The sequence below is a fragment of the Leopardus geoffroyi genome, chromosome B1, assembly GCF_018350155.1.
Source record: "Leopardus geoffroyi isolate Oge1 chromosome B1, O.geoffroyi_Oge1_pat1.0, whole genome shotgun sequence".
NCBI classification, from domain to species: Eukaryota; Metazoa; Chordata; class Mammalia; order Carnivora; family Felidae; genus Leopardus; species Leopardus geoffroyi.
In genome coordinates this window covers 117,035,511-117,063,049 of record NC_059327.1, presented here as the reverse complement: position 1 = coordinate 117,063,049, position 27,539 = coordinate 117,035,511, and the positions used below count along the sequence as shown (strand labels likewise).

General features: G+C 38.8%; 1 protein-coding gene and 2 long non-coding RNA genes across 3 annotated transcripts in view; 1 reads left to right on the top strand and 2 right to left on the bottom strand.

Moving 5' to 3' along the window:
• The window catches only part of LOC123594528, a 28,299-nt gene extending 14,756 nt beyond the window's left edge, over positions 1 to 13,543 (bottom strand). The window contains exons 1-2 of the long non-coding RNA XR_006710768.1: positions 12,190 to 13,543; positions 4,812 to 5,036 (exon numbers count right to left, since the gene is read on the bottom strand). This is a non-coding gene — a long non-coding RNA (uncharacterized LOC123594528). The remainder of the gene's footprint in view (positions 1 to 4,811; positions 5,037 to 12,189) is intronic.
• The window catches only part of ARHGEF38 (Rho guanine nucleotide exchange factor 38), a 130,603-nt gene that overhangs the window by 59,029 nt on the left and 44,035 nt on the right, over positions 1 to 27,539 (top strand). Inside the window, exons 3-4 of the mRNA XM_045471190.1 lie at positions 4,889 to 5,012; positions 24,599 to 24,746. Coding sequence (XP_045327146.1) covers positions 4,889 to 5,012; positions 24,599 to 24,746 — 272 coding nt within the window. The remainder of the gene's footprint in view (positions 1 to 4,888; positions 5,013 to 24,598; positions 24,747 to 27,539) is intronic.
• The window catches only part of LOC123594523, a 33,578-nt gene continuing 21,557 nt past the window's right edge, over positions 15,519 to 27,539 (bottom strand). Inside the window, exon 4 of the long non-coding RNA XR_006710766.1 lies at positions 15,519 to 15,988. This is a non-coding gene — a long non-coding RNA (uncharacterized LOC123594523). The remainder of the gene's footprint in view (positions 15,989 to 27,539) is intronic.

Below are 27,539 nucleotides of genomic sequence, written 5' to 3'. Positions count from 1 at the left end.
TCTTTAATTTTCTACAATGAACACGAACTACTTTTATGATAATTGTTTTTTTTTAAGAGTTTGTTCCTAGCTTTCTTTCCAATGTTCACTTTTAAAGGTGTCTGTGATTGAGGTCTGTGTGATATCTAAGCATGGTTAGTTCTTCTTCCCCGTGGGTTAAGGCTGAGTGTCCCAGGGCTCATTAAACAGAAAACTAAATAAACAGGCGTTTCCCAAGTGTAAACTAAGGAAACTTGGCCTCTGTCAGCAAATTGTCCGGGTTTACTAATAGACAAACTGAGCACAACGGTTTGTCTTTGTAGCTAAAGTTAAGTAGAAACTTATAAAATATCTAGTTAAGGTGATATTTTTAACAACCAAATTAGGTAATTTTGCTTTTGCTTTTTCAAGCCATTTTGGATCTTTATCTACTGTACTTGTTATTCAGAGCCCAGTAGAGTAATTGCAAGGAACATTTATTGATGGCTCCCACAGAGTAAATAGATCATTTCAATTGTAGGGATTAAATTCAATTTAAATTATCAAACTTTTATTGAGTAACTAGGTATGGGCCCAGTAGTATATTAGATCCAGTGGGGTATTCAAACAACTCACAAAGACAAATGTCCTGAAGGAGCTCACAGTTTTGACATAGAGACAGATAAATTAATAAATACCCCTGATATTCACTATATAGTGGGTTTCAGCAGAAGCATTGAGTAATACAAAGCCAGAGTCATGGAGGCAAGGAGAGGGAGAGGTTAATTCTAATCAAGGGAACAGGAAAGTTTCTTAAAAGGAAGTGAGATTTTTGGTTAGAAATAAAGTGTATTAGTCCCCATTTAGTTATAAGTAACAAATAAAATTCAAACTAGCTTAAATAAAAAGACAATTTATTAGCTTCTGTAATAAGGATATCTTGCCTTAGGCAAGGTAGATCCAGGCTTAGCTTCCCTCTCTGTATCAAATTTATGGCAATCAAACTCTCCACAAAGATGACTGCCCAAGATAGAAACTTATATACTTAGCGCTTACAATCCAGGCCCTTCTATTCATTAAAAATCTGGGAGGATCCTCATTGGTTCTACTTGGGAACCTGCACATCCTGGGCCAATCACTGTGGCCAGTTAGGTCACATGTCCACCTTGTAGGGAGTGGGGAGGGAGTCAGGGTACCATGACTGACAATTCCACCCGATCAGAGTTGGGGAGCTGTGGCTTCCCCCCCAGAAAGCAACAGAAAGGAGAGAGAGATGGGCAAAACTACTGGACAAACACTATCATTGCCATCTTCATTTCAGACAAGTAGAATGTTGTAAGGTAATATGAGGGCAAAGCATCTGTGAGCGAAACGAAGAGCTCAGACAAGGATATGAGTGCAGGGCAATGCAAGAAATGCTTTAAACACAGTGCATTTAAAGTGCTTGTGCAGTCCAAAGTAACTCTACACCAATGATTATAGTCACCCAATTGATGAAATGTTATAGGTCTGTTTTCCTTTACTTAGATATTTATACCTGGGAGTTTTGCATACATGGAACTGTAAGGTTAACGTTATTTAAGTGTAATGAGAACTTGCCACATGAAGTATATCCTGTGATGAATATGTTTGTAAAGCAAAGAGTTAAATTGGCACCAGAAACACTAACCTTTAATTTTTCTGTTTTGTACATTTAAGTTATTATGTATTGACTTTGCTTAGGATAATGTATACTTAAGACTAAAGCTTTTTTTCCAAAAATAAATTTTTAATCCATTTAAAATATACCTTAAGCTTTTAGAGCATTGCCCATTTCTAGTAAATGATTAATAAATGTATATAAATGCTTCTTTGAATTTATATCAATAATTATAAAGTCATCTACCAGTTTTAAAAGCCTATTTGGATCAGACATTTGTTTGTTCCTTGGCAAAGCAATGACTGAATGTGAATTTAATTTATGATTCACAGAATCCCCATGGGCCCATGGTGATACAGACGATTGAAACCAGGCCAATTGATGTTTTAATCCTTTCTGTCCTTCAAAAAGAAATAAAATTAAATTCTATATTTTTGTTACTTAGTATTTGCTACATTGGGCTAAGATTACAGATAGAATATAGAATTAAATCCTTACAAAAATGAATTTGAAATCTAAATTAGACAGATAGACAGAATTCTGACCTTGAGAAATAAATTGCAGAAGTAACAACTTTGTGAAAACCTCAGGAAGACATCAAAAAATCCAGAGATGGCAAGATATTCTGTCAGCATTTGCTGGTATTGGACTAAAGAAAAGGATTAAAAGATGAATTTCCAGTTCCAAATCCGCCCTGAACTTCATAATTTTGAACATGGTACCTCTTTTCACTCCACATGAGCTTTTCTATCTTCAAACTAATTCATATCTTACAGAAAAGTTGTAATGATCTATGAAATAATAAATACAAAACCTTTAAACTTTTCAGAAGAAACTTTTCACATTATTATTTCACAAAATGAAATAATAATAGGGTACACTCTATCAATTACATCCGATTTTTTATCATATAAAGCAAGTAAACTGGGAATGAAATTTTTGGTTAGAAAGATTCATTTCAAAATATGATTTTAAGAAGTGTTCAATGGTACATCTAAAGCGAACCAATCTAGGGACACCTGGGTGGCTCAGTTGGTTGAGCCTCTGACTTCGGCTCAGATCATGTTCTCACAGTTTGTGAGTTTGAGCCCTCCTGAGGCTTGCTGCTGTCAGGGTAGAACCCACTTTGGATCCTCTGTCCCTCTCTCTCTCTGCCCCTCTCCTGCTCATGCTCTCTCATTCTCTCTCGCGCGCGCTCTCTCAAAAAATAAATACACATTAAAAAAAAAACTTTTTAAAAATAAAGTGAATCAATCTACAAAAATTTAATTCATACACAACTTTTAGAAAACATATTTTGCACTATGCAAAGTTACCCCATTGTTATTTAATTAATACCCAATGCATAAAGCAATTCCTTAGAATAAAAATGTGTTAAATCAGTGGTACCTAGAAATATGTGACATTTTTAGCCATTTAAAATTCTCATTTACAAAAAAAGTCATGTAACTGCTACCTACCTTTTAGATATTTTGCATAATATTAAATATACTTTGTAAAATAGAAATTGAAAGTCTTAAGTATCCAAAGATTTCAGGCAGAACAGCCGTATGTGCCCTATCTTATTAAAAAGAGTACTGAAAGGAACATTTTGTGAGATACTTAGATACCTTAAGAGCTAATAATGATTGTAATATAATCATGGAAATACAGATTATTTTTAAATACATAAAAAACTTAAATTTAAAATTTTAAAAATAAAATCAAATAATAATTAAAATATTGAAATAAACCCACTACATAGAATCACATGGAATTTGATAACACATAAGGCTGGGAGTTTTCTTGAAGACAAGACTGATGATAAGAAGGTGAGGAATTTCCCATAATGGTTTGGAGGAATGCGGACAGCTAGATGATATTGCATAAGAAATAACTGACGTAGTCACCAAATTTTAAACAAGGTGGAATGTGAAGCAATGCTTCCATGTTTAATAACAGAGTATCTGTATCAAAATAATATCTGTCTGGTATGGGGAATAACAGATGAGTCAACGTCGAAAATGGATGAGATAAAAAGATGAGCAGATTGTCTCCCTCCTCCTCTCCCTTCGCCATAGACCTAGCACATCTAGAGAAACCAATGCTGAGAGTGTGAGAAAACAGCTGCAGTGTTGACTTTTCATCTACAGAATTCCTCCACATCGGCCTCTAACCCTATACCCTTTGTCCCAACTTCCCTAAGTTTCTTGGCCTCCTTTTTTGATCCTTAGGTGAACTCCTTGTGTCTCTCATCCCTAATTTGCTGACCTGGTTGTGAACCAGCAGCTCTGCTTTCTACCTTTGAAGCTCTTCCATGACTTACTTGGTGATTGATGACTTGATTGCCCACCTATGACCTCACGTACTCCTACTCCTACTCCTATTCCCAGTGGTAGCCCAGTGAAGCCTATATCAATCTGCTCATGAGCCAATTAGATGCTATCTGATTATGAAAGGAGATCAGACTTAAACTCAAGAGAAAGATTTAGAGTAAGATCCAGCAATATCAGGGCACATATCTCACCAAATTCTACTTAGATAGCTTAGGATGATTGGTCATCCCTCTACTAATCACCCAATGCCTCTGACAGAGTTTGGTTTCATTATAATTCTTGAGACATAGAAGACCCTCAGGAAATACTTAATGAAGGAGAGATGAATGAATAAATAAAATATTATAAGCACCGGCTCTAAGATCTAGGAATGATTATACTGGTTTTTGAGGGGGTGCATGAAGTTACAAAATATGATGAAACTTTAATTAGTAGAACATGTTTGGTGAAATTTCCATTCACATTTCTTTTAAGAAAAAAAGCAGGAAGCAATTCAGTACATCTACTTGTCATCGCTTTTAGAACATCTGTGGTTTTAGAACAGCTTTGAAAATAGTTACTTGCCTAGAGTGAGGTCTGACTTCTGCTGTATAAGCATTAAAGTGTTCTAAATTCATACACACTGGTACAATACCCTCATAGATGGCAGTTAATAAAAATACTGATTAGGTGGCTTACGCCTTCTTCATACTCTGGCTCTTATAGGAATATGCACATGTACATCCAACTCATTAAAACTTGGTCAAAATAAAGAAAAAGGTAACAGATGCACCATCCTTTTTTTTTTTTTTTTTTTTTTTTTGCATGAAAAACTGCACATTTACTCTAGAAATCCCAAATAAGAATGTTTACAGCAACGGTTGATGGAAGCAGCATGGGCTGACACAGAAAATGCTTACTGTTTAGCAGGAGAAAATGTCCTAAATACAGTGCGTCTCTCTCCATCAGCTGGTGCTCAGTGTTTGTGTTTCTTCAGATTGATCGGCTGGACGTGGATAGCTTGTTTAGCAACATTGAATCCGTGCATCAGATATCAGCCAAGCTGCTGTCATTGTTGGAAGAGGCCACAACAGACGTGGAACCGGCCATGCAAGTAATCGGTATGTTTATTCTCTTCTTGAGTTCTACAATACAACAGGAAATAATATTTTAATAACCTCCCTTTGCTTTGGTTTTATGTTTCTGACTCACTAAGCTTCCCGGGAGATGTATAAATGCTAAACCCATCTTCAGGCTCATTGTAATTACACAAACTCTGTATTTATCTTCAAATGGGTTTATATCCATTTGCCGAGGTCCCACAGTAGCACTAAGCACACCATTTGCTTTTTAATTTTCAATCTTTCAACCTCTTTGCCTTCCAGATGTTCTCTCATTTTGTTTTATGGCTAACATTTACTTGATCCTTAAAGAATTAAATATTTAAATACTTTAATAGCTTTAATGATTTTAGTCACAGTGTTTTTCAGATCTTAGGCCTATGAATCCATGGACTTTGGGATTGTAAATTTTTTTGCGTAAAGGGATTTTATAATATATAAAACACACGAGTTCTACTTTCCCATGCTTTTCTCTTTTTTCTCTATATTCTTTACTTGCCAAATAGATTTTTCCTTTCAGTCATAGATTATTTTCTTACTCTGGTAAGATTTGTGATTGAAAAAGCATTGAGCCGTGGGGCGCCTGGGTGGCGCAGTCGGTTAAGCGTCCGACTTCAGCCAGGTCATGATCTCGCGGTCCGTGAGTTCGAGCCCCGCATCAGGCTCTGGGCTGATGGCTCAGAGCCTGGAGCCTGTTTCCGATTCTGTGTCTCCCTCTCTCTCTGCCCCTCCCCCGTTCATGCTCTGTCTCTCTCTGTCCCAAAAATAAATAAACGTTGAAAAAAAAAAATTAAAAAAAAAAAAGAAAAAAAAAAAGAAAAAGCATTGAGCCAAATTTTTATTCCCCTCATTTCTTGGGAGTTTCAAAGGAAATACTGTGTTGTGAACTTTTTGAAGGCAGGTCACACTTCTGAGAGATCATGCACATAGTGCCATGGAGGCTAAGACTTCTTTAAATTTTTTTTTTTTTTTCTATTTTACACATAACATGCAATGTATGTTCACTACAGAATTATTGAAACATATCAGGAGTACAAGAATAATACACCCCTCCAATGCCACTATCTTCCCTGTAAGTAACCACTGTTATCAGTGTGATGTACATCCTTTCTTTGAGATATATACAGAGACACAAGCACACACTCGCACCTTATATCTTTATTCATAATGTCTTTGTTAATGGAAATCAGAGTTATAAAAAATGAAATTGATCTTGTTTAGTATTTACGGAAGACTCAAAGTTTAATAAGCAGGGCTGAGACTATGTAAAGGTGAATCAACCTATTTGTAGTGTTTTACAGACCAAAAGGTCAGCTCACTCAAAAAGATTCTCCTACTGACAGGTTTATGTTTAATCATTACTTGTGACTGAATGTCCCTGTTATGCACTGAATGTTTGTGTTCCCCAAAATTCATATGCCGAAGCCTTAACCCTCAATGTAACGGTATTTGGAGGTGAGGCCTTTGGGAGGTAATTTAGGTTTAGATGAATCATGGGTCCCCCCATGGTGGGATTAGTACCCTTATAAGGAAAGAGAGAGAGACCAGAGTCCTCTCTCTCCCTCTTCACCACATGAGGACACAAGAAGGGAGCTGTCTGCAACCCAGGAAGGAGGTCTCCACTAGGAACTGAATCTGCTGGCACCTTGGTCTTGGACTTCTCAGCCTTCAGAACTGTGAGAAATAAATGTCTGTTGTTTAAGCCCTTCCTCCCCCCAGTCTGTGGTATTTTGTTATGGCAGACCAAACTGACGAACAGTTTCCATCAAGTTGTAAATATATTTTCTAAAGAAAGGACTCTATTCATTATTACCTCAGTGTGGACTCATTGGCCATTCATTTACTATCTCACTCAGTGAATATTTAGTAAGTAGCAGCATGTTCAAAGGTACTGTGTGGCATTGTTGGGTATCAAAAGATGAAAGAGATCATCTCTGTCCTTCAAGAGTTTGCCACTGAAAAGCTCTTTGAATTGAAGGTGTTTGTATAATACACACTCAGACTATTTTCTACACTATTGCAGAACTTCAGGGGATAAAAAGTATTTCTAGATGGGGAGTCACAAAAGGATTCTTGAAGATGTTACTTGGACTTACAGGTCAGATTTCAACAAGTGAGGTCCAGGTCCCGAAGACTAAGTAGAAGCAACAGCATGAACAAAAGCATGGACAGCAAATGCCAAATGCCAAGCATTTTTAGGAAATGGTGAGAGATCAAGCCAAGCGGGAGTGAAGGATTCATGGAAGGAAGGAGTAAGAAATGAATCTGTCAGTGTAGAATAGGGGCAGACTATACTTCAAATCAAATTTGGAATTTACTCTGCAGGTACTGAGGAGCCATTAAAAGATTTTTTCAGCAAGGGTGTGATGAGACACACAAGTTTCTGGAGAAAGAAAACTACGGTAAGTTGAAGAGAATGGATAGAAGGAGAAAATGGGTCGTAGATCTGTAAATAGGTTGTTATAAATAACACAGTTGTGTGGTAACAATTATCTAGGCTAAAGTGGATACAGTGAGAATAAAAACTAGGGGTCAAATTCAAGAGAAATGTCAGATAAAACATAAACAAGACTTAGGGGTTGGTTGCATGTGCTGGAGTCAAAGACAATTCCAGGTTTAAGAAGAGAAGTATCCTGGGGCGCCTGGGTGGCGCAGTCGGTTGAGCGTCCGACTTCAGCCAGGTCATGATCTCGCGGTCCGTGAGTTCGAGCCCCGCGTCGGGCTCTGGGCTGATGGCTCAGAGCCTGGAGCCTGCTTCCGATTCTGTGTCTCCCTCTCTCTCTGCCCCTCCCCCGTTCATGCTCTGTCTCTCTCTGTCCCAAAAATAAATAAACGTTGAAAAAAAAAATTAAAAACAAAAAAAGAAGTATCCTGATTTACCTAGAACATTCTGGTTTTAGCCTTCTCTTCTAGCAGCCAGTCCAGTTGAGCATTTGTCCTGGATTTTCTCCTTTTTAAAGAGGATCATTATTAATAGCTGCACTACAAGAGAGTTGGTAAGACCTCTTCATTGTACTTCAATTTCTAACCAGTCTCTCCTAATAGAATATAAGAGGCAGGTGCACTTGACATAGTTCTCACCATAACACATGCTAAACTCCGAAAGACAGCTCATCTCCCCTTTCCCAACCTTATGAAGTGCAACATGCACAATGTTGGCTGATAAAAAGATGGCATTTGGACACGAGCAGCTAGTAACATTTTCTGGTGGTAGCGGGAGATGTATCTGATTCTACAGATCCTGCTGCCACTGGGTAGAGCACCTAGTCTGTCATGGCCTGTGATGGGTGGCCCATGATGGGTGGCCCATGCCATGACCTGTAAGAGCCATGAAGCCACCAGGATAATAGTCAGTGGGTTTTAGTGAAACATATAGGGAATTAAAGATTATTTGTAAGTGAAAAATGTGTGGGAAGTAGAGGCTTAGCAGTCCTGCCACAGACAGTATCCAGATACTGTTGCTACAATAGTCTGGCAATTTATCTTATGATATGAATCCATAACTTTTTAATTATCTGGTTATGTTTATTTTATTTTGCAATAAACCCTTTCAGAAGCAAGCGTTTAATCTATGCATTTTTTATAAAAATTCAGTATTGATCTTCTGTTTCTCAAGAAAGTTGATGACGAACCCATAACACACAGGATACTTGCCATCCACCACGGGGTCCTAAATGCTATTGCTGACCATAAGACAATCAGAAGACAGAAATCTGCTGAAGGAACAGCAACACCTACATCAAACGTTAGTTATTGTTTTAAGAAGATTGGGCCTATTTTTTTTTTAATTTTTTTAATGTTTATTTATTTTTGAGAGAGACAGAGACAGACCATGAGTAGGGGAGGGGCAGAGAGAGAGGCAGACACAGAATCTGAAGCAGGCTCCAGGCTCTGAGCTGTCAGTACAGACGTGGGGCTCGAACTCACAAACAGCGAGATCATGACCTCAGCTGAAGTCAGACATTTAACCAACTGAGCCACCCAGGCACCCTTGTGCCCATTATTGTGACACCTTGGCATTTGGCATTTCCTGACCGTGCTTCTGTTCATGCCGCTACTTCACTTGGAAACTTCTTCTTGACCTCCTTCCCACTTGTTGAAATCTTACCTATACTTTTGAGCCCAGGTGCGTGTGGTTTAGCCCTTGCGGCTGCGGAAGATGTGTTTCCATAGCACTTCATGCAGCAGGGCTTCATTAGGTCAAAGAACAGTTCTCCTAAGTTAATTTCTCTCAGTTTTAGTTCTGAGTTTCCTCGGGCCTGTGAGAATGTAAAGCAATGGCTATTAATGAGTTGACACCAATAGCAAAAGAGTTTACAAACCGTTAAATTATGACACTTTTATAACAGTGTGAGCAGATGAGTTAAATAAAAAAAAATTAATTAATTCCAATAATGATTTAAAAATGTTTAACCAATTCACAGAACTGAAGAAAAGCTTTTGGAAGTTTATTGTGTCAAAGGGGAATTTTCTGAACTTATTGTAAATGTTAGTGTTATTTTTAAAAGTAAACTAGTGAATGCAAGTGATAATATGAATACATATTTGCGAGTAGCACAGCAACTCAGTAAAATAATGTTTTTACCAAAGTAAGAAAAATATGGAGCAGAAATTTACTTGAGATTGATCATGGTGATTATGTACAAAAGCTGTGATATTCTGTAAATTGACATGGTGACTGTAGTCAAAATTCACAAGTAGTTTAAATATACAAAGTTAGAGTAAGCTACATACATGTAATATTTGGAGGATAAAGTTGATGTCTTTAAAAAACAATCTTATGCATGACTAACACTTTATTTGCTTCTAGTGTCACTGATCAACTTTTAGAAATAGACATTCTGTTCAAAATTAGTTAGGAGTCTTTAGTTAAAATATTCAACAAAGAAAGGGGGGGGAAGTAACATCAGCTTTTTAATCTGTAAAATTATAATTATTAAGCACAAAATTGCAAATGGGAAGACATTGAAATTTATCCTTACTGAAACAAGGAATTAGCTTTAAAAATGAGAGTTTCTATTATGTAAAAGATTTCATTTTAAAACTCTATAATTCTATTTTAGAAAACTTGACTTATGGAAAGAAGTGTTGATGGAATTCCTATTAAATAGGATAAAGTTATATCCTGCACCAGATTTTACAAGATCGATATTTGGAAAAATATTCAAAAATCATAAATAGAAACACCTTTTTGGTGAGCTTATTTTGCAAAAATAAAGAAAAGAATCCAAATGGAGGCTAAAAGTCAGTACTTTTGGAAATATTTCAGCCCAAATATTTATATATTTCAATATAAAGAGATATGTAATCATAATTTTAATATTTTCCATTTAGCGGAATTTTCTTTAAGCTTATTAAGTGCCTCTGCACTTATAGAAGAGTATTTTCCCACTTAAAAAAAAATATGGCCTACGTTTTTGAGTAGCAACATATATAATGGTAGTATTGGATTTTAACCCATAGAATAAAATAAATATTGAGTTCATACTAATATAAATAAGTGAGGAGAAAGGAAAGGTCTTTTTTATAGTAGATTTCAATGATATAGAAGGAAAGAGGAAAATCGAAAACCCCCATTAGCCAAACAGTACCGTCATTGTTGCAGACAGAATCCACTGATCAGTGTTTGATTTAGTGCCTGAAAGTTTGAGGAGAAATATACTTTCCATAGTTTCAAAGTTTCTCCTAAGTGACTATTAACCTTACAGGGAAAGATGGTAATTTTACAGTGAGAAACCAGGCAAAGACCACCTAACCCAAATGATCAAGGTCAACGATGCCAGGAAATAACATGCATTCACATCATAAACCTTTAGTACAATGCACTGAGGGGGACACAACATCATACCTGTAGCACTTTTGCCCCAAATATGTGCAATTGTGTTTGATCACGAGAAAACACTAGACATTAGCAAACTCACGTAAGGGACACTTGACAAAATAATGGATTGATATTCTTCTAAAATGTCAAATTAATTAAAGATAAGGTGAGACGGAGGAACTGCTGTAATTTAAGACTGCAGCAGACTAAGGAGGAGTAACAAATAAATGCAAGTGAAAGCCTGGATAGATTCTAGAACAGTAAAAAGAATGTAGTGTTGACGTTCAAATATGGTGTTTAGTTAACAGTACCAAAGCACTCGGAGTTCATTTCCTTTTCTGACAATTGTACTGTGGTTATCCAAGATGTTAACCCTGGGGAACCTGAGTGAGGGACACCTGGAAACTACCTGTACTATTTTTGCAATTTTCTGTTAAGTATAAAATTAGTTAATTAGAAACTAAAAATACTATGGTTTAGAGAGAAAGCTCAACTGAACGTGTTCACAATTTCATTTACCGTTTCCATAGTGTAGTGGTTATCATGTTCGCCTCACACAATTTCATTTACCAATCATAAATCGCAACTTCGAGGAAGATTATAGAAAAATAAATTAAAAAAATAAAACAGTAAGGCCATATTTGAAAAAGAAAGAGTTGGATTCATATTTTAGTTTCTGTACCCTTTACATCTGGGTTAGCATTATGGTTTGCTTTGACCAATAAAATGTGGCAAAGTGATGTTCTACAACAGCCTTGTGACATCCACTTTCCGCTCAGGGATAGAGCAGGCTCAAACTACCCAACATTTCAATCAACACAGTCAAGGCCTTGGACATGTGAGTGCAGCCTCCTCAGCCAGCTGGTCCCTGGTTACAGATTGCAAACACGTGAGTAACCCCATCAACGACACCTGGAGACAAGCCATCCCAGCTGAGCCTCACTCAAATTGTCAATGCAGAGAATTGTGAGCAAATAGTGTTGTTTTAAACCTTTAAGTTTTGGGGTGATTTTTTTTTCCTGCAGCAATAGCTAATACACATTCATAGAGATTAATTCAACTTAGATGAAAAAAAGCTTGATCTGGAAAGTGGATTTTGAGCTTGGACTTGAAGGATTTAGAAAGGTGGAGATTGAAGGAAATGACTTTCTAAATGACAAATGGCATAGAGGCCCCAAGGCAGGAGAGTATAGGAAATTCTCGTAAAGGACAACAACCTAATGTGTCTGGAGCATAGTGGCAAGGAGGCCCTCCATGACCCATACATAGTAGCCGAATCAATACAGAGTTCACTGGCAATTTCTACCCCATGCCACCAACAGCAATTTCTACTACTAAATCTTTCACCAGGATAACCTGATTTTTGGTGAGACGTTTCCAAAATCACGTTACCACAAAATGCAAGCACAGGTATTCCATTTCTCTGTCCTTAGATGGCACGAATGAGAAGTTGTGATTCACGGCTCTAGTGCCAAAGGGAAACTTTCCAGATACCTAGATAAAACCAGAAGGAGGATTTTACTCACTAATAACCTTGGGGTTTGGATGAAGTTCAAGTTTAAGCACAGAGGCATATGTTTGTAGATATGAGAGCTCTGGGAAATGGTCTGGACTATCATGCCAAGATAAAAACTGGATTTTAAAATCTTGACTTCAGCAGGCTGTCTAAGTAGGAAATGGGTTCTAAATCTTTAGAGATGGGAATATGAGATGTGGCTCTTGTTTCCACTTAAAAGGACGATTATTCTGTAACAATTTAAGAAAACAGTGAGCAAAGACAAAACAAGTAAAATGATAGAGTTTAAAAACGCAAGGGTTTCAATATCAGGTCAACTTAGGTATACATCTTGACTCATCCAATTACTACATGTTCAATCTTAGGCAAGTTACAAAATCTCATGGAACTTTAGTTTCTCATGCGGAAATTTGAGGTAATAATACTCGCCCCATAGAGTATTTGTAAAGATTAAGTAAAATCATGTATAAATAATGATGGCCCAGTGCCTATTCTTAATAAATATCCAATACATGATATTACTAACTTGCTATACTGAGAATATTAAATTTACCCATCTATTTACCGAGCTTTATTTCTTGTGTGTGTAACCATTGAATAAAATGTGATTTCCCCCCCTAGAGGTCCTGATCATGTTTTTGAAACACTTAGATTCACTGGATATGTGTAGCTTCTAGATGCTCCCAATGTCTATGCATCTTGATGATTCACAGAGCTAATAAGGCAACACGTTTTCTTCCACAAAGCATGATTTAACATATCAAGTGTCATTTCCACATTCCATAGAGTGAATATCAATGCAGTAGTCACTTTCCCAGATGGCTCTCAATAGACCATGCCTCTCACGCTGCTATGCAGTCTAGTCCCATATTGACTCTGGACTGGCCCTGAGACTCACTAACTCATACAATGAAATGGAAGTGACACTGTGTCAGTTACTGAGCCTAAGACTTAAGGAAGCCTGGAAGTTTCTTCTTTTGTGAGGAACCTGCCATTTAAGAGGTCCAGTTACCCTGCTGGAAATACCACATGGAGAGGTCATATGGAAAGAGATTAGACCTGAGACTATATAGGGTGAGAAAGTGGCTCAGCTGTCCCAGATCCTGGCTGGTGCCAGCCTTCCATCTGTCCCTGCCAAGGCACCAGAGTTGTGAATGAACCATCTTGGACCAACCAGTCAATTAAGCCCTGGGATGACTGCAGCCCCAGCAGGCATCGGGAGGGGGGGCGGGCAGAAGAACCACATGCCTGATTCCAGCCAACCCACAGAATTGTAAGAGAAAATCAAAACAGTCGCTGTTTTAAGGTTCTAAGTGTCGAGGTGGTTGTTACATAGATAGATAACCAAAACCGAGTTTGCTTCCTCTTATATACATTTGCAACAATGCTGTAATGTTTCAAAGAATTAAAAGAAAGACTGAGTTTTGAATATGTTTGAGTCTATCTTCTGTGCTTACCTCGGGCACACTCTAGCGAGAACCGGAGCTGAAAGAAGCTTGTGGTAAAGGAATTGCACTTTCTCATATGCTTTTTCCTGAGGGTGAGTTTCTCCTTTGAGAGAAAGACAATTTAGAGCTTTCTGTTCTTTGAAGGTGTAGTGGGTGATGCACTGTTGTTCTACGGCAGTACTTTGTTCTCCTAAAGCAGTGTCTCTTGTATGTCCCTGAAGCAGGAATCTGTGCCTTTAGCAGTGATTTTGTGAGAAGAACATTAGTCACTGATAATTCATGTCATGTTGCCATATGGGAAATGCCACAAAGTGGCTCACCTGAATAATTCTTCTACAGTGTGTGTGTGTGTGTGTGTGTGTGTGGTACTCAGGACACAGGTAGGCTCAACTTAGTTAATTCTGGCCAGCTGGGACAGCCCGGGAACATCCCAGACCCACATACTGAATGTGAGGCCAGTAGGGGCAAGCCCCAGATGCAGCAGCTGACAGATCAGGGCATTTTATTCTAAATGTCAGCAGTAACAGAAAAGCTATCAGACAGTGTGCCTGTCAGAAAAACGGTTTTTTGGGGGTGGGGAGGAGGTCAAGAATAAGCAAATCCATACATGAAAGGAAAAATCAGCAGGAAGCCGTCAGCAGGATACGATGTGGGGTTGGGCTTCCAATCTCCTGAGTGTGGTCAAGCTGGCTTCCTAGGGCTACAAGGACTTATTTCTTGTAAGAAAAATAAAGCCATAGTGGCTTAGTAACAAGCTCTACAGTTCTGTTCTCTGAAGAGAATGTTAAGTTCTAGGAACCTGCACTGGGGAGCCGGCTCACGAAGGTCCGTGGCTTAGCTGTGCATTCAGATCTGAATGGAGCGTGGAAAAACCAAATATTGTGCAGAATACACATAGAAATACAGTGCCAAGTCCAGAGTTCTATGAGCCCCTGAACACTTTCCCAATAGGCAGGGGGTGAACATGAGAAGGCGTTTGCAGAGGCAAAAGCCTTATAGGTACACGGTAGCCCAGAGAGAACATGGCATTTGGGGGGAGACAAGTCTGTGCTTTCATGCTGACTCTGTCACCACTAGACCTATGGCTGGGGCCAAGACACTGGGGTCAGTTAGGATTGCACTTGCCTACCTGGAATAGAGACCTCACCAAAGAACTTAACTGAAAAGGGGCCGTTCTCCTCCCATAACAAGAAATCCATAATTCAGTAGTCCAAAACTGGGGTGACTACATGCTGGCTCCTTGCAGCGTTTTCCTTCATAGTCCTTGTGTGGTGTTTGGCCTCCTGGACTCACGATGGCTCCTCCACTGCCAAGTATTCCTTCCTGCAGGCAATCAAAGCAAAACCACCTCCTCCCAAGGCTTGTTTCCAAGCCTTCCCAGGGACTTCAGCCTATATGTCATGATTTCATTTCACACACACACATTTCATTTCTTACACGTATACATGCACACGTAAATACATACTCACACACATGCTTAGCCACCCCTAACTACCAGAGATCGGAGAAAGGTCAGTATTTTTCATTGGGTGCGTTGCTGGTCTAAATATTGTTTGTTTCAGGGCGCCTGGGTGGCTCAGTCGGTTAAGCGTCCGACTTCAGCTCAGGTCACGATCTTGCGGTCCGTGAGTTCGAGCCCGCATCGGGCTCTGGGCTGATGGCTCAGAGCCTGGAGCCTGCTTCCGATTCTGTGTCTCCCTCTCTCTCTGCCCCTACCCCGTTCATGCTCTGTCTCTCTCTGTCTCAAAAATAAATAAACGTTAAAAAAAATTTTTTTTAAATAAATATTGTTTGTTTAGAACAAGGAAGAATGGATAAGCAATTAGCAATAGATGCCACCTTCATTTGTTCGTATTTCAAATGGGAACAGCAAGTCCTTCATGGCGTACGGGTACAAGACATGAGGAATACTCCCATTAGAATGTAAGCTCCATGAGGGGAGGAATTCTTACCTGTTTTGTTACTGTTCCTTCACCAGCACCTAGAACAGTGTCCTCAGTAGCACTGAGTGAATGAAATAAATGATGGAGAGAATGAGAAGTGTTCGGTACCGTGGCTGGCCCACAGAAGTGATCGTTGTTGCTGTTGTTACCAAGTCTGCCTGTGGTTTGTACTGTGGCATCTTCAGGGGCTGGTGGGTAGTATAGTGCAGCTAGCTGTAGCAGAGGCTAGCATTCAAGAGAGGTATTTACTAAGGTGAGAGAAATGGAGAGTCGTGGATTAGTCGAAGAACAGAGTCATCGGTGCTATCCACCTTGAGGGGGGAAAAGTTAATGTATCTCTTCCTCATCCAGCCAGTAGAAATGTTTTCACTTTCAAGTCTCAGAGAGCTAGTGTTTTCTTAATGTGCCACTTTTTATAAAAATGCCCACCTAGAGTTAAAGTATCCAGGAAGTCAAAAAGGTTCAGGAAGAGACCGTGAGTTATCATCAAAATAAACAGCAATATTCTTGAATGTTAGCATTGGAGAAATACCTAAGAAGCATCCAACCACCTCACTGCAAGAGCCTGATTTGTCCCAAATGCCGTCACTAACTCTGGACACAGCCAGAAGGAGATCCTAATTCTTCCTTATACAAGTCCTATTATGTATTATACACAGTCCATCTCCATGCCCGCTAATGCTCCTGTTTGTCTTGCCCTGCATCTAGGAACTTCCAACTGCCAGGTATGTTGGGTGGATGCTGCCTCAGCTGTAAATTGCTTCTCCTTTGATAGACCCCTTCACAATGATCACTGTCCTCCCAGCACTAGACGCGACAATGGCCATGGAACAGGACCCCACAACCCCATTGTGGCTCCCCTCCTTTCTCTTTTTTCTCTTCACAGTTTAGCTAGCCTTACTGGTCCCACTTCCTCACCTCTCCATCCTGCCTTGAATGATGCCTCTGAAATTGCTGTTACCATGTCACCAGAGAGCTCAGAATTGTCAAATCTAATTGCCAAATTCATTTTTCTGAACTTATCTTACTCCAGAGCTTCTGAAAATTTTTTACCAAAATATTCCTGATACCAGAAGAGAAATATGAGCACCAAGGAATGTCGAATTATTACCCAAAGCCACTGCCACAGACATGAAACAACTTTGAAGTTTCATTTTATCTTAAGAATTCATGAAAAAAAAAAAAAGAATTCACAAAAATTTTCCATTGCCTTCTTTTCTATGAAAATGATTTTTTCACAAATGTCTTCTTAAAATTGATACTCAAGGGATTTGATTGCTTTAATCCCATGGTTGCATGCACCACCTGGCACCTGTATTTGGTTTAAACTTCATAACCCTAACCAGGGTCACTAGGGTATGCTTAGTTGTCAGTTTTATTTCCAGGCTAGGTAGGAACTAAGTGAGACTCAAGGCCAAAGGTGATGGTTTCTGTAAGCAGCATATACTCTTACAATCTCTTTCTTCTCATCTCCCCTCCTCACTTTACCCCCTTCTGGAGAACAGAAGGGGACTAGGAAGGAAAGGAAGGAAACATATACATGATCTGGCATTTTGGCTGGCTAATCTACTGCCTTGTTCAGTCCCAACAGCTGGGCTCTCCTCCAAGGAGGCTAAGCAGACTGGGGAGCTCTCATTGCATCTCCTGGGTAAAAGCTGCAAGCAAAGCTCTTTCATTTGGGGGTGGCAGGTTTACTTAGCTGTGTGTCCCTCAGGGGAGTGACAGCCAGAGGCTCATATTATCTCACCCAGTTCTTAGGCATTCTTTCTAGGGAGTAGGTCATATCTACCCTTTGTCCTCAAAGCCTTCTCACTCCCTTCTCTGTGTTGTGTATACTCTGCCTTGACAAACCAGTTTTACTTAGAACTGCAGAAATTTCTTTTGGGATATATCTTAGACCATAATTTATGCTTAAGATTTTAACTAAAATTCTCTTTTAACATCACTGTATGTAGTTGGTTTTTAGAGTTGAACTTATTACATATTTTTTTCTTGCTAATAGGAGTAACTTTGTACTTTTAAAAAGTATATTTATTTATTTTTAGAAAGAGAGAGAGAGCGCATATGCAAGTGTGAGCAGGGGAGGAGCAAAGAGAGAGGAAGAGAGAATATACTGATAGTGGAGCCTGATGAATGAGCTCAAACTTACCAACCAAACTCACGAACCATAAGATCATGCCTTGAGCCAAGATCAAGAGTCCAACGCTCAACCAACTGAGCCACCCCTGTACTTTTTTTTAAGGTTTTTCATTAATTAATTAATTTATTTATTTATTTATTTATTTATTTAGATAAAGGAGAGGTGTGGGCAGATGGAGAGAGCAGAGAGAGGGAGAGAGAATTCCAAGCAAGCTCCACTCTGTCAGCACAGATCCCGACGCAGAACTAGACATGGGAGTAGACGTAGGGCTCGATCTCACAAACTGTGAGATCATGACCAAGCTGAAATCAAGAGTCAGATGCTCAACTAACTGAGCCACTCAGGCACCCCAGTAACTCTGTACTTTAATCTCTGTGTCTTGGTCATCTCAGGCCGCCGTAACAAATAACCCTAGACTTGTTGGTTTAAAAATAGATATTTATTTCTCACTGTTCTGGAGGGTGAGAAGTCCAGGTCAAGGTGTCTGATTCCTAGTGAGAGCCCCCTTCCTACTTTGCAAACAGCTATCTCCTCACTATATCCTCACATGGTGGATAGAGAAAGCTCTGATGTCTCTTCCTCTTCTCACAAGGCACTAATCCCATCATGTGAGCTCCACACCCACTATCTAACCTTAACCCGGGTATCTCCCAAAAGTCCCACCTCCAAAACCATCACACTGAGGGTTAAAGCTTCAACATATGGATTTTAGGGGGAAATAAACATCCAGTCCATTAAACTCTTCATAAGTAACAATTTAAGTAATATTTTCATAGAATTTTTGAGTTATATTTTATGGGCAGTAAAGAGGGTCCCTTCAACTGTCATGATTCCTCCCAAAATATTTTCTTATGAAAGAAGAAGAAACAGTGTGTTGATTAGAATTAAGGTCAGCTGGTAGAAACAGCAAACAAAACAAAACATTACCAGCTTAATTAAGAGATATCCATTTCTCTTTGGTGTAATAGTCTCAAGGCACATATTTTATATCTATACAGCATCTCTGCTCTGCAAAGTCCTCTGGGATACAAGCTTCTTCCTTACCCATATCTTCATGTACAAGGTAATGTTCAAGTTCCAGGTAGCAGAACAAAGGAAAATATGGTGAAGAAGGGGTTAATAATGAGCTATCTGCCTCTTGAAGTTCCTGGATATTGTCACAGGACAACTTTTTGCAGATTTCGTTACATGGCCACCCCTATTGCAAGGGAGGCTAGGAAATGTAGTTTTTATTCTGCTGTAGCCAAAAATGTTATTGCTTCACGGCGAGTACTCATACTGGGGGACAATGGCAGCTCTGTCATCCACAAACTTATGCAATCTCTCTGCCGTATTTCTATTTTATCCTTGGCCTGGCTGACACCAATCAGAATTTTCCTTTCTTCTCCAGACTCCTCAAGCTCTTCTGCAGACTCTTTTCCCTCTGGGCTCCCTCAATGTTAGTGTGCCCCAGCATTTGGTCCTGAAGCCCTCCTCTCACTCTGTAGACTTCCTTGCATGGTCATAGCAAAGTTATGGCTTCTGTTTCCCGAGCTTTACATTCTTACACCTCTTTTTCAGAACACTTTTTTTTTTTTTTTTTTACCATTTTCTTAATTTTTTTTTTTTTAAATTTACATCCAAGTTAGTTAGCGTATAGTGCAACAATGATTTCAGGAGTAGATTCCTTAATGCCCCTTACCCATTTAGCCCATCCCCCCTCCCACAACCCCTCCAGTAACCCTGTTTGTTCTCCACATTTAAGAGTCTCTTATGTTTTGTCCCCCTCCCTGTTTTTATATTATTTTTGTTTCCCTTCCCTTATTTTCATCTGTTTTGTATCTTAAAGTCCTCATATGAGTGAAGTCATCGATATTTGTCTTTCTCTGACTAATTTCGCTTAGCATAATACCATCTAGTTCCAACCACATAGTAGCAAATGGCAAGATTTCATTCTTTTTGATTGCCGAGTAATGCTCCATTGTGTGTGTGTGTATATATATATATATATATATATATATATATATACCCCACATCTTCTTTATCCATTCATCCATCGATGGACATTTGGGCTCCTTCGATACTTTGGCTATGGTTAATAGTGCTGCTATAAACATTGGGGTGCATGTGCCCCTTCGAAACAGCATACCTGTATCCCTTGGATAAATACCTAGTAGTGAAATTGCTGGGTCATAGGCAGAACTTTTTTTCTTCAATCTCAGATTCATATATCAAATTCCATAAGGGACTTCTCTACTTAAATATATTTTGGATGACTCAAATTCAGTATATCTAAAATTAAACTCAACATCTTTCCATCTTTCCACATAAACTCCATATCTTATTATCATTGTCCATCCACATGCTTACTGAAACTAGAATCCTGAGATATGCTTGGAATTAACCTCTTCATCTCTCACATACGTCAATGTCTCTTGCCCTCTTCTCCATCCTCCCTGTTTTGCTTTAGTGGTTATAGCTAACATCTATTGGACATTTGCACATCCCAACTACTGATATATTACATGTTTTAAATTCATTTAATCTTCAAACAACCCTACTATTACTATTATTTGTCCATATTATAGATCAGGAAATTAAAGAACAGAGAAGTCAAGTAACTCTCCCAAATGTCACAGGGGTAAATGGTAAAACCAGGATTTGAAAACACACAGTTGATTTTAGAGCACTCTTTCTTAGGGCTCTAACTTCCTGTGTTAGCCCTCATTATTTATTTGTTGTATTTCTATGGAAGCCTTTTAATTGGATTCTCTTTTCCAGTCTCACTAACTCCTCCCTCAAATTCCATCTTTCATATGACTAATTACCAGAGTAATCTTTCTAGAATATAATCTAATGATGTTAGTCTGCCACTTAATATCAACCATCTGTGCTTCTCCATCACCTGCAGACTAAAGTTCCAGCTGCTTCATGACACACACAGTCTTTCATGATTTAGCCCCTGCCTAAAAATACAGCCTCTTCTGGAACTTTGCCTAAGTTCTATGGCACTGTCCAGCCATGTGAGAACCACTTGCAGCTTGTGAACAGACCTTACTCCCTCAGCGTGTCTCTATGCTTTGTATTCATTCAGAGCTCCTATTTCAGGGGCAGGCTGTTATGGAAATTGCTCAAGAGCAGAATAGGTGTCCCCCTGTGTTTTATACAAAGTCTGGCAAATGGGAGTTTGCTTTCACTGGCCTTTATAAGTTTCTTGAGGGAAGCCTTGGTTCTCTATACCTGCAGTACCTACCAAAGTGCGTGGTGTGAAATAGTCACTCATTAAATTGTAAAACCAGGATGGAGTAACTACTTCATTCCCTTTTATGCTATTTTCCTAAGCCAAAGCCTTGGACAAGGAGATCTCTTGAGTGTCACTGTCTTTACCTTGGTTTACTGCCCTGCAGGGGAAATTCATCTTGGAGTGGGGTCAGAATAATAGAGAGGCCAAATTGTATGGTATGGTATATCTTGGGGATGGACATGAGGGTCTGGACGTAAAGATGAGGTGGACCAAGAAGCATGAATATATTTACATTAGTGAAGGCAACAATTTGCAACACTGGAAAAATGATACCAGGACATAAAATATGGTCCATATTTTGGGGAGTTGTTTGTAGAGGAGATAACTTTTTCTCCTCTGCATGGAGATTGCTTTTGGGGAAAGCCAATGCAGAAATTCTTGGGTTTTAGAATCTTTTTAAAAAGCACACGAAAGTTATATTTATTTTATAGTGTTCTGGTGCTTTTGTGACAGGCAGCCTGAAGTGAAATTACCTTCACTGGTCTTGGCTCAGTCCTCCCTCCACTCCTAATCATCCCTTCAAACCCACATCCATTAGACAGAGCAGCTGTCCTTCACCACTAAAGAAACGCAGCCCAGAGTTATGTTACCGTGGAAACAGAATCACTTTTTTGCTGCAAGACACATCGCTTTATCTGCATTATTATGAAGCAGAATACATTGGTAAGGCTGGAAGGGGAATCAAATATTCTGCCCGCCAGTGTTGTACTTGGCCTTTGGGTGAATAAATGACTTTCAATTAGAGTGCTTAAATATCTTTTAACTTTAATAATTGTTCTTAGATCCCCAACAGAATTTTACTTGGAAAAGAGTAAAAAATTTGACTCTGCTAGTAAGGAGAGAGCTATAAATTCTTTCAAACTACACCACTTCTGTTAAAAATATATGTGAGTGTGGGCGTGCACGTGCACGAGACTTTACAATTAATGGTTTCATTGTGTGTAAAATAAATGTCTTTGTCCCTTGTTTTTTGACTTTCTGACTTGATCCTATTGCAGATTTATGAGGTTGTCCTTACCTCTTCCTTTCTTTGTCTTTACTCTAAACTGCTTTGTAGTGAACACATATTTGTAATCCTATCTTGGGTTGGGCTGTCTGTATCCAGATCCTTTCTGGACTTGCTGCTGAGTTTCACCCGGGCCTGTCACTCGCTCCCACTTCTGGGTCATGATTCCTTTCGGCAGCCAAAGTCCTTGCTCTACCCTGCACTGTTACTGTCGTTCCCAAGCCTACATTTAGTTACTATACTATTTTATTTTCTCTTCTTGGAACTACTCTATTTCTTACTGTTTGTGTTGCTGTCTTGAAGACCAAATCTGCCAAAATTACACTGGTGGAAGGATGAATTCAGTAAAATCCCAGGAACAAAATAAAAATCCCTCATCCCTTCGGTTCCAAAGATGCTCACAGACACTGAGTTTCCATACAAGTCCAGAAACAGCGCTACTAAAAAACAAACAAGACACACACCCACACACCTGCACACGCATATGTGCACACGCGCACACACACACAGTCTGAAATCTGATCTAATGGAAAGGGAAGGAAAGTCATTTACTGGCTGGATATAAATTAGAACAGAATGTGATACTTTAAAAGTACTAGTGTTTTAATTCTAGAGATAGTAGAATAGCATTAAGAGACAAGTGATATTTATTGAGCAACTAGTTAGTTCCAGATGTTTGGGTTTTTTTTTTTACATCTATGTTCCATTTAATTCTCAAATTCATCCTCAGGGGTGATGAGAACTGAGATACTCAGTTACCACCCAAACCCTAAACAACAATGATTTCTGATTCTGAGTTCAGTGTTCTTTCCAACCACACCACTTTGTGTAGTGTCCAGCAAAGCTCTAATGTGTTGGGGGCTGACATCTGAGGAAAAACTGAGGCGAAGATAGCCTCTAATCCTGACTTTGCCTCCACCGGACTTTGGAAAATCATACATGTGTTTCAAACTCAGATTTGTCCATCCTTGTTTAATAGGGATAAATAACCTCTTATTTCCTTACACATATAGGGAATTAAGCAGTTAATATGCGCAAAGCATGCTGAAAATACAAAGGGCATGCTATTTCCATAGGAAGAATGACTTACTGTTGTTACTGTAATAGCTGCAGATTGGTAGGTCCATGTAACTCTCAATCAGTTCAATCCCAAATCATTGTCAAGACCACATTTGCAGTATCTTTGAGAGCAGATGCTATCACATATTTCTTCTGTCTCCCAAATCATCTTAACACAGTGCTGGATTATGTAGTGGATACTTAATATATATTTTCAAGTGATGGAGTGGGTCATTAAATCCAACTATTCAATATCTGCTTGAGCCATCAGTTACAGACCCAATTTTATCATAATATCAAAAAGGATGCTTTAAATGCTTGGACACAATTAGCCCAAGTTGTTATATGAAGATACAGTGATAAAACTCTGGTTTATAGTAGCATCCAACTGAGTTTTAACAGGAATAATGGCCAATTCTTCTACTCTCACATATAAGGAAATATTTTATATCCCTAAACTCTATTGCTTGTCTTTCAGATACCAAGGGAAATGTTAGCTGAATAAATAGTAAAAGAAAATAATTTACATTGAACCTGAAATTTCACTTTCCTTACCTCTAAAAAATTAGCAATAATTGCTCCATTTTGAGCATTTACTATGTATGAACTGTACTCTACACACTACCTCTTTAATTTTTATAATGAGCGTATAAAATTGGGTCTATTATTGTGCCTATAATAATAAAAATAATAATCTGATTCTGGGAGGAATCAGATTCAGAGAGCCAAAGTAACTTGTCCAAATCGTTACCTGTCCAAGTCTGTAACACAGCCTGATTCAAACCCATACAGACTGATTCTAAAGTGTTTTCCTTAACTGGGATCCTCCACGTCAGTCAAATGCATAAAGTCACCTTTGAGAAAACCAACCTTCTTTTGCTGCCTATCTCCATTAAGCTCTTTATCCTGCATTTTATAAACGAGAGGAAGGAAGGGAAGAAAAAAGGAGGGAGGGGAGAATAAGGGGGAAAGGAAAGGAAAAGAAAGGAAAGGAAAGGAAAGGAAAAGAAAGGAAAGGAAAGGAAGGGGAAGGAAAGGAAGGGGAAGGGGAAGGGGAAGGGAAAGGGAAGGAAAGGAAAGGAAAGGAAAGGAAAGGAGAAGGAAAGGAAGGGGAAGGAGAGGAAGGGGAAGGGGAAGAGAAAGGGAAAGGGAAAGGGAAGGAAAGGAAAGGAAAGGAAAGGAAAGGAAAGGAAAGGAAAGGAAAGGAAAGGAAAAAGGAAAGGAACGTCTTCCACCCCTTCTGAGAAACCTGGGGATGAAGTGGGACCTATCCAACTTCTTAACACTAGTCACCGTCGTCAAATAGTAAATATGTGGAATGTCAGTTTGGTTGACTTGATGTCATTTTGCCTTTGTTTTACATTTTTCAGGAGAAGTATTCTTGCAGATTAAAGGGCCCCTGGAAGATATTTATAAAATCTACTGCTACCACCATGATGAGGCGCACAGTGTACTGGAATCCTATGAAAAGGAAGAAGAGCTGAAGCAACATTTGAGCCACTGTATCCAGTCCTTAAAGTAAGGCCTTTCAAATGATGATTTCCATGCCTAGCAGGGAACATTTTAACTGGATGTAGATGAAAGTTCTCACATGAATCCTATATTTGATGAGGCTTGCTGGGAGCTCCACTTTGTGTTCTCTTTATGAAAAGCTGACACGCCAGAAACCCTGATTGACTCTTTTCTCCCCCCTGTGAGCATGACTAAAAATAACATGGGAGAAGATTCAGGGCTCTGTAGAGATAGAAAAATGCAATATCAAAAAATGAAATGTGGAAGAAAAGGCCCTTCTTAAAGCTGTTGTTACCTCCCTGCCCACCCCCCACCATGAGACAGCATGGGGCACCGTGACCACTGCAGCATGTGGAATAATAAAGTTAGTGGAATGTTCCATGGTTCTCTGATGGCTCTCACTTTTCCCCAGATCCACTAGACCAGGTTCAGTCAGACCCTGTTCAAGTTAGTTTCAGGAGTTAATTATGCCTTCCTTCTTTATCCTTAAAGTTTTGGTGCTACCTAATATACATTTTTTTTTTTTAATCTGGAGGAAATTATTCACCATAAAAATCTAAAAAATATAAGGAAGTACAAATAAGATAAAAACACTTGCTATTCCATGTACTAACTCTTTGCTAGACCATGTATTAACCACAGCTTGCATTTTTTCTGATTTTATTTATATGCATAAATATGGATATGTGTTTGGGTTGATTCTCCTAAATGGAATTGGCATCTTATTTTGTATGCAGTGTTCTACCACATGAAGCTAAAGCCGACATTTCTGCCCTACTCCACATCTTACCTAGTGGTTCTCCTGTGGTGTTTCATTTCTAAGGATTACCCATTGTCAAAGAATTAGCCAGAGAGAGTTGTGGTATCTTAATCAAAGCATACCCAGCAGTCTGAGCCTCTAGCATATTCCCCCATTAGGTACTCTATTGCGGGAGGACAAATATGGGGGTCTTAATGTGGTACAAGAGGTTGGTAGCTAAATTAAAATGAAATCATGAGACTAGAGTAATCCCCCATCTTATCCATGGGAGATACGTTCCAAGACCCCCCCACCCCCACCCCACACTGGATTTCTGAAAACTTGGATAGTACCAAACCCTATATATACTATGTTTTTTTGTATACATTCATACCTATACCTATGATAAAGTTTAATTTATAAATTAGGCATGGTAAGAATATAACAACAATAACTAAAATTGAACAAATATAACAATATACTGCAATAAAAGTTATATGGTCTGTCTCTCAAAATATCTTGTTGTACTATACTCACCCTTCTTCTTGTGATAATGAGAGATGATAACATGCCTTCATGATGATGCGATGAAGTTAGGTGAATGACATAGGCCTTGAGAAATAGTGTTAGGCTACTATGGACCTGCTTAGGTCAGTCATCGGAAGGAGGACCATCTGCTTTCGGATCACGGTTTTTCCGTAGTAACAGAAACCCCGAGAAATGAACCCATGGATAGGGGAATTACTGGTCTCTGGAAAATGTCTTTCCAGGGGAGAGCTGGGATTGAAAGTGGGTTTAAAACAGGAGCCAAATAATTTTTAAAAATTAACGTTACTGCCCTCTATTGGTCATTAAGTCATTGCAGTTCTTTACCCATTTTTCATATCATGGAAAGCCTATATTCAAGTCGCAAAATCACAAGCATTTATGTAGTGCTTATACCATACCGAGCATAGCTCTAGGTGCTGAAAATAAAAATAATAATAATAAATGAGAAGTCAGGTAACTCTTAAAGATAATATGTGACGTGTAGTTCCAGTTGAGTATTTTTCCACTATTTGCAGTTTAGTTCAGTGTTAGACATCAATTTGGAGAAACCTTGAAGTTCGAAGTTGTATCCATGTAAATAAATTCATGTATTAAAAGCAACATCGTCTAAATATGTATGGAGAAATAATGGTGTTATCCGGGGTGTGAATATCTGCTTTTCCTACCTTATACTAGTGGCAAGATATGATCAGTAAATGTCTCACTTGAGTCACTTTACTTCTTCAGTTTCTAGAAATAAAAATCTCACAGCAAGTGAACAACTAGGACCTTTAACTATCGCTCCAACTACAACCTCAGGAATGGAGGTCCATACCAGGAACGGATGTAGCTAGTTTACTTTGGCATGTGCTCCTAACAGCTGACTAGAAGTGGGGCTGTCTGTTCAGAGTGGGGTGAACACTAGTTTATTCATCATTAAGGCTTTTGACTCCTAAGAGAAAGAAATGGACCCTGCCAGAATACTCCATTAGGCAGTGTAGTTCAGTATCATACCCCCTAAAAGCAGCTAAAAGGCAGAGGTAATTTTGAAACATCATGAAGTATCAATTACTAAAAATGACTTTCAGACCCAATGACTTATTTGATCTTTTTCTGAAAGCCTTGAGTTATTGCCCTGGTGGATGTCCCAAATCTTGTGTATTCAGCACTACTCTGATTCTAGGGAGTAATTTCAGGCACTGGAAGGTGCTAAGGCTTAGAAAGCACAAAAATCCAAGCAAAGTAATATTGACACTACTATTTCTTAAGGGAAAGAAAAATCAAAATAAAATAGCTTAAGTTAGAGCTATTTTCCCAAAAGTTGCCTTTCCATGAAAATAAAGTTGATGATGAATTGTACTGGTCTGCCCAAAAGCTGAGAGCAGAATTATTGACATTACTATAATACTGGCTTCAATTGAGCTAAGCTTTAAATTCTGAGAAACAGGTTTTTAAACAGGTTTATAGGCCAAAGAGAGTCTGGAACACCCCAAGGGCTTGGTTTCCCTTGCCAAGTAATCAGTCAAAGCTAT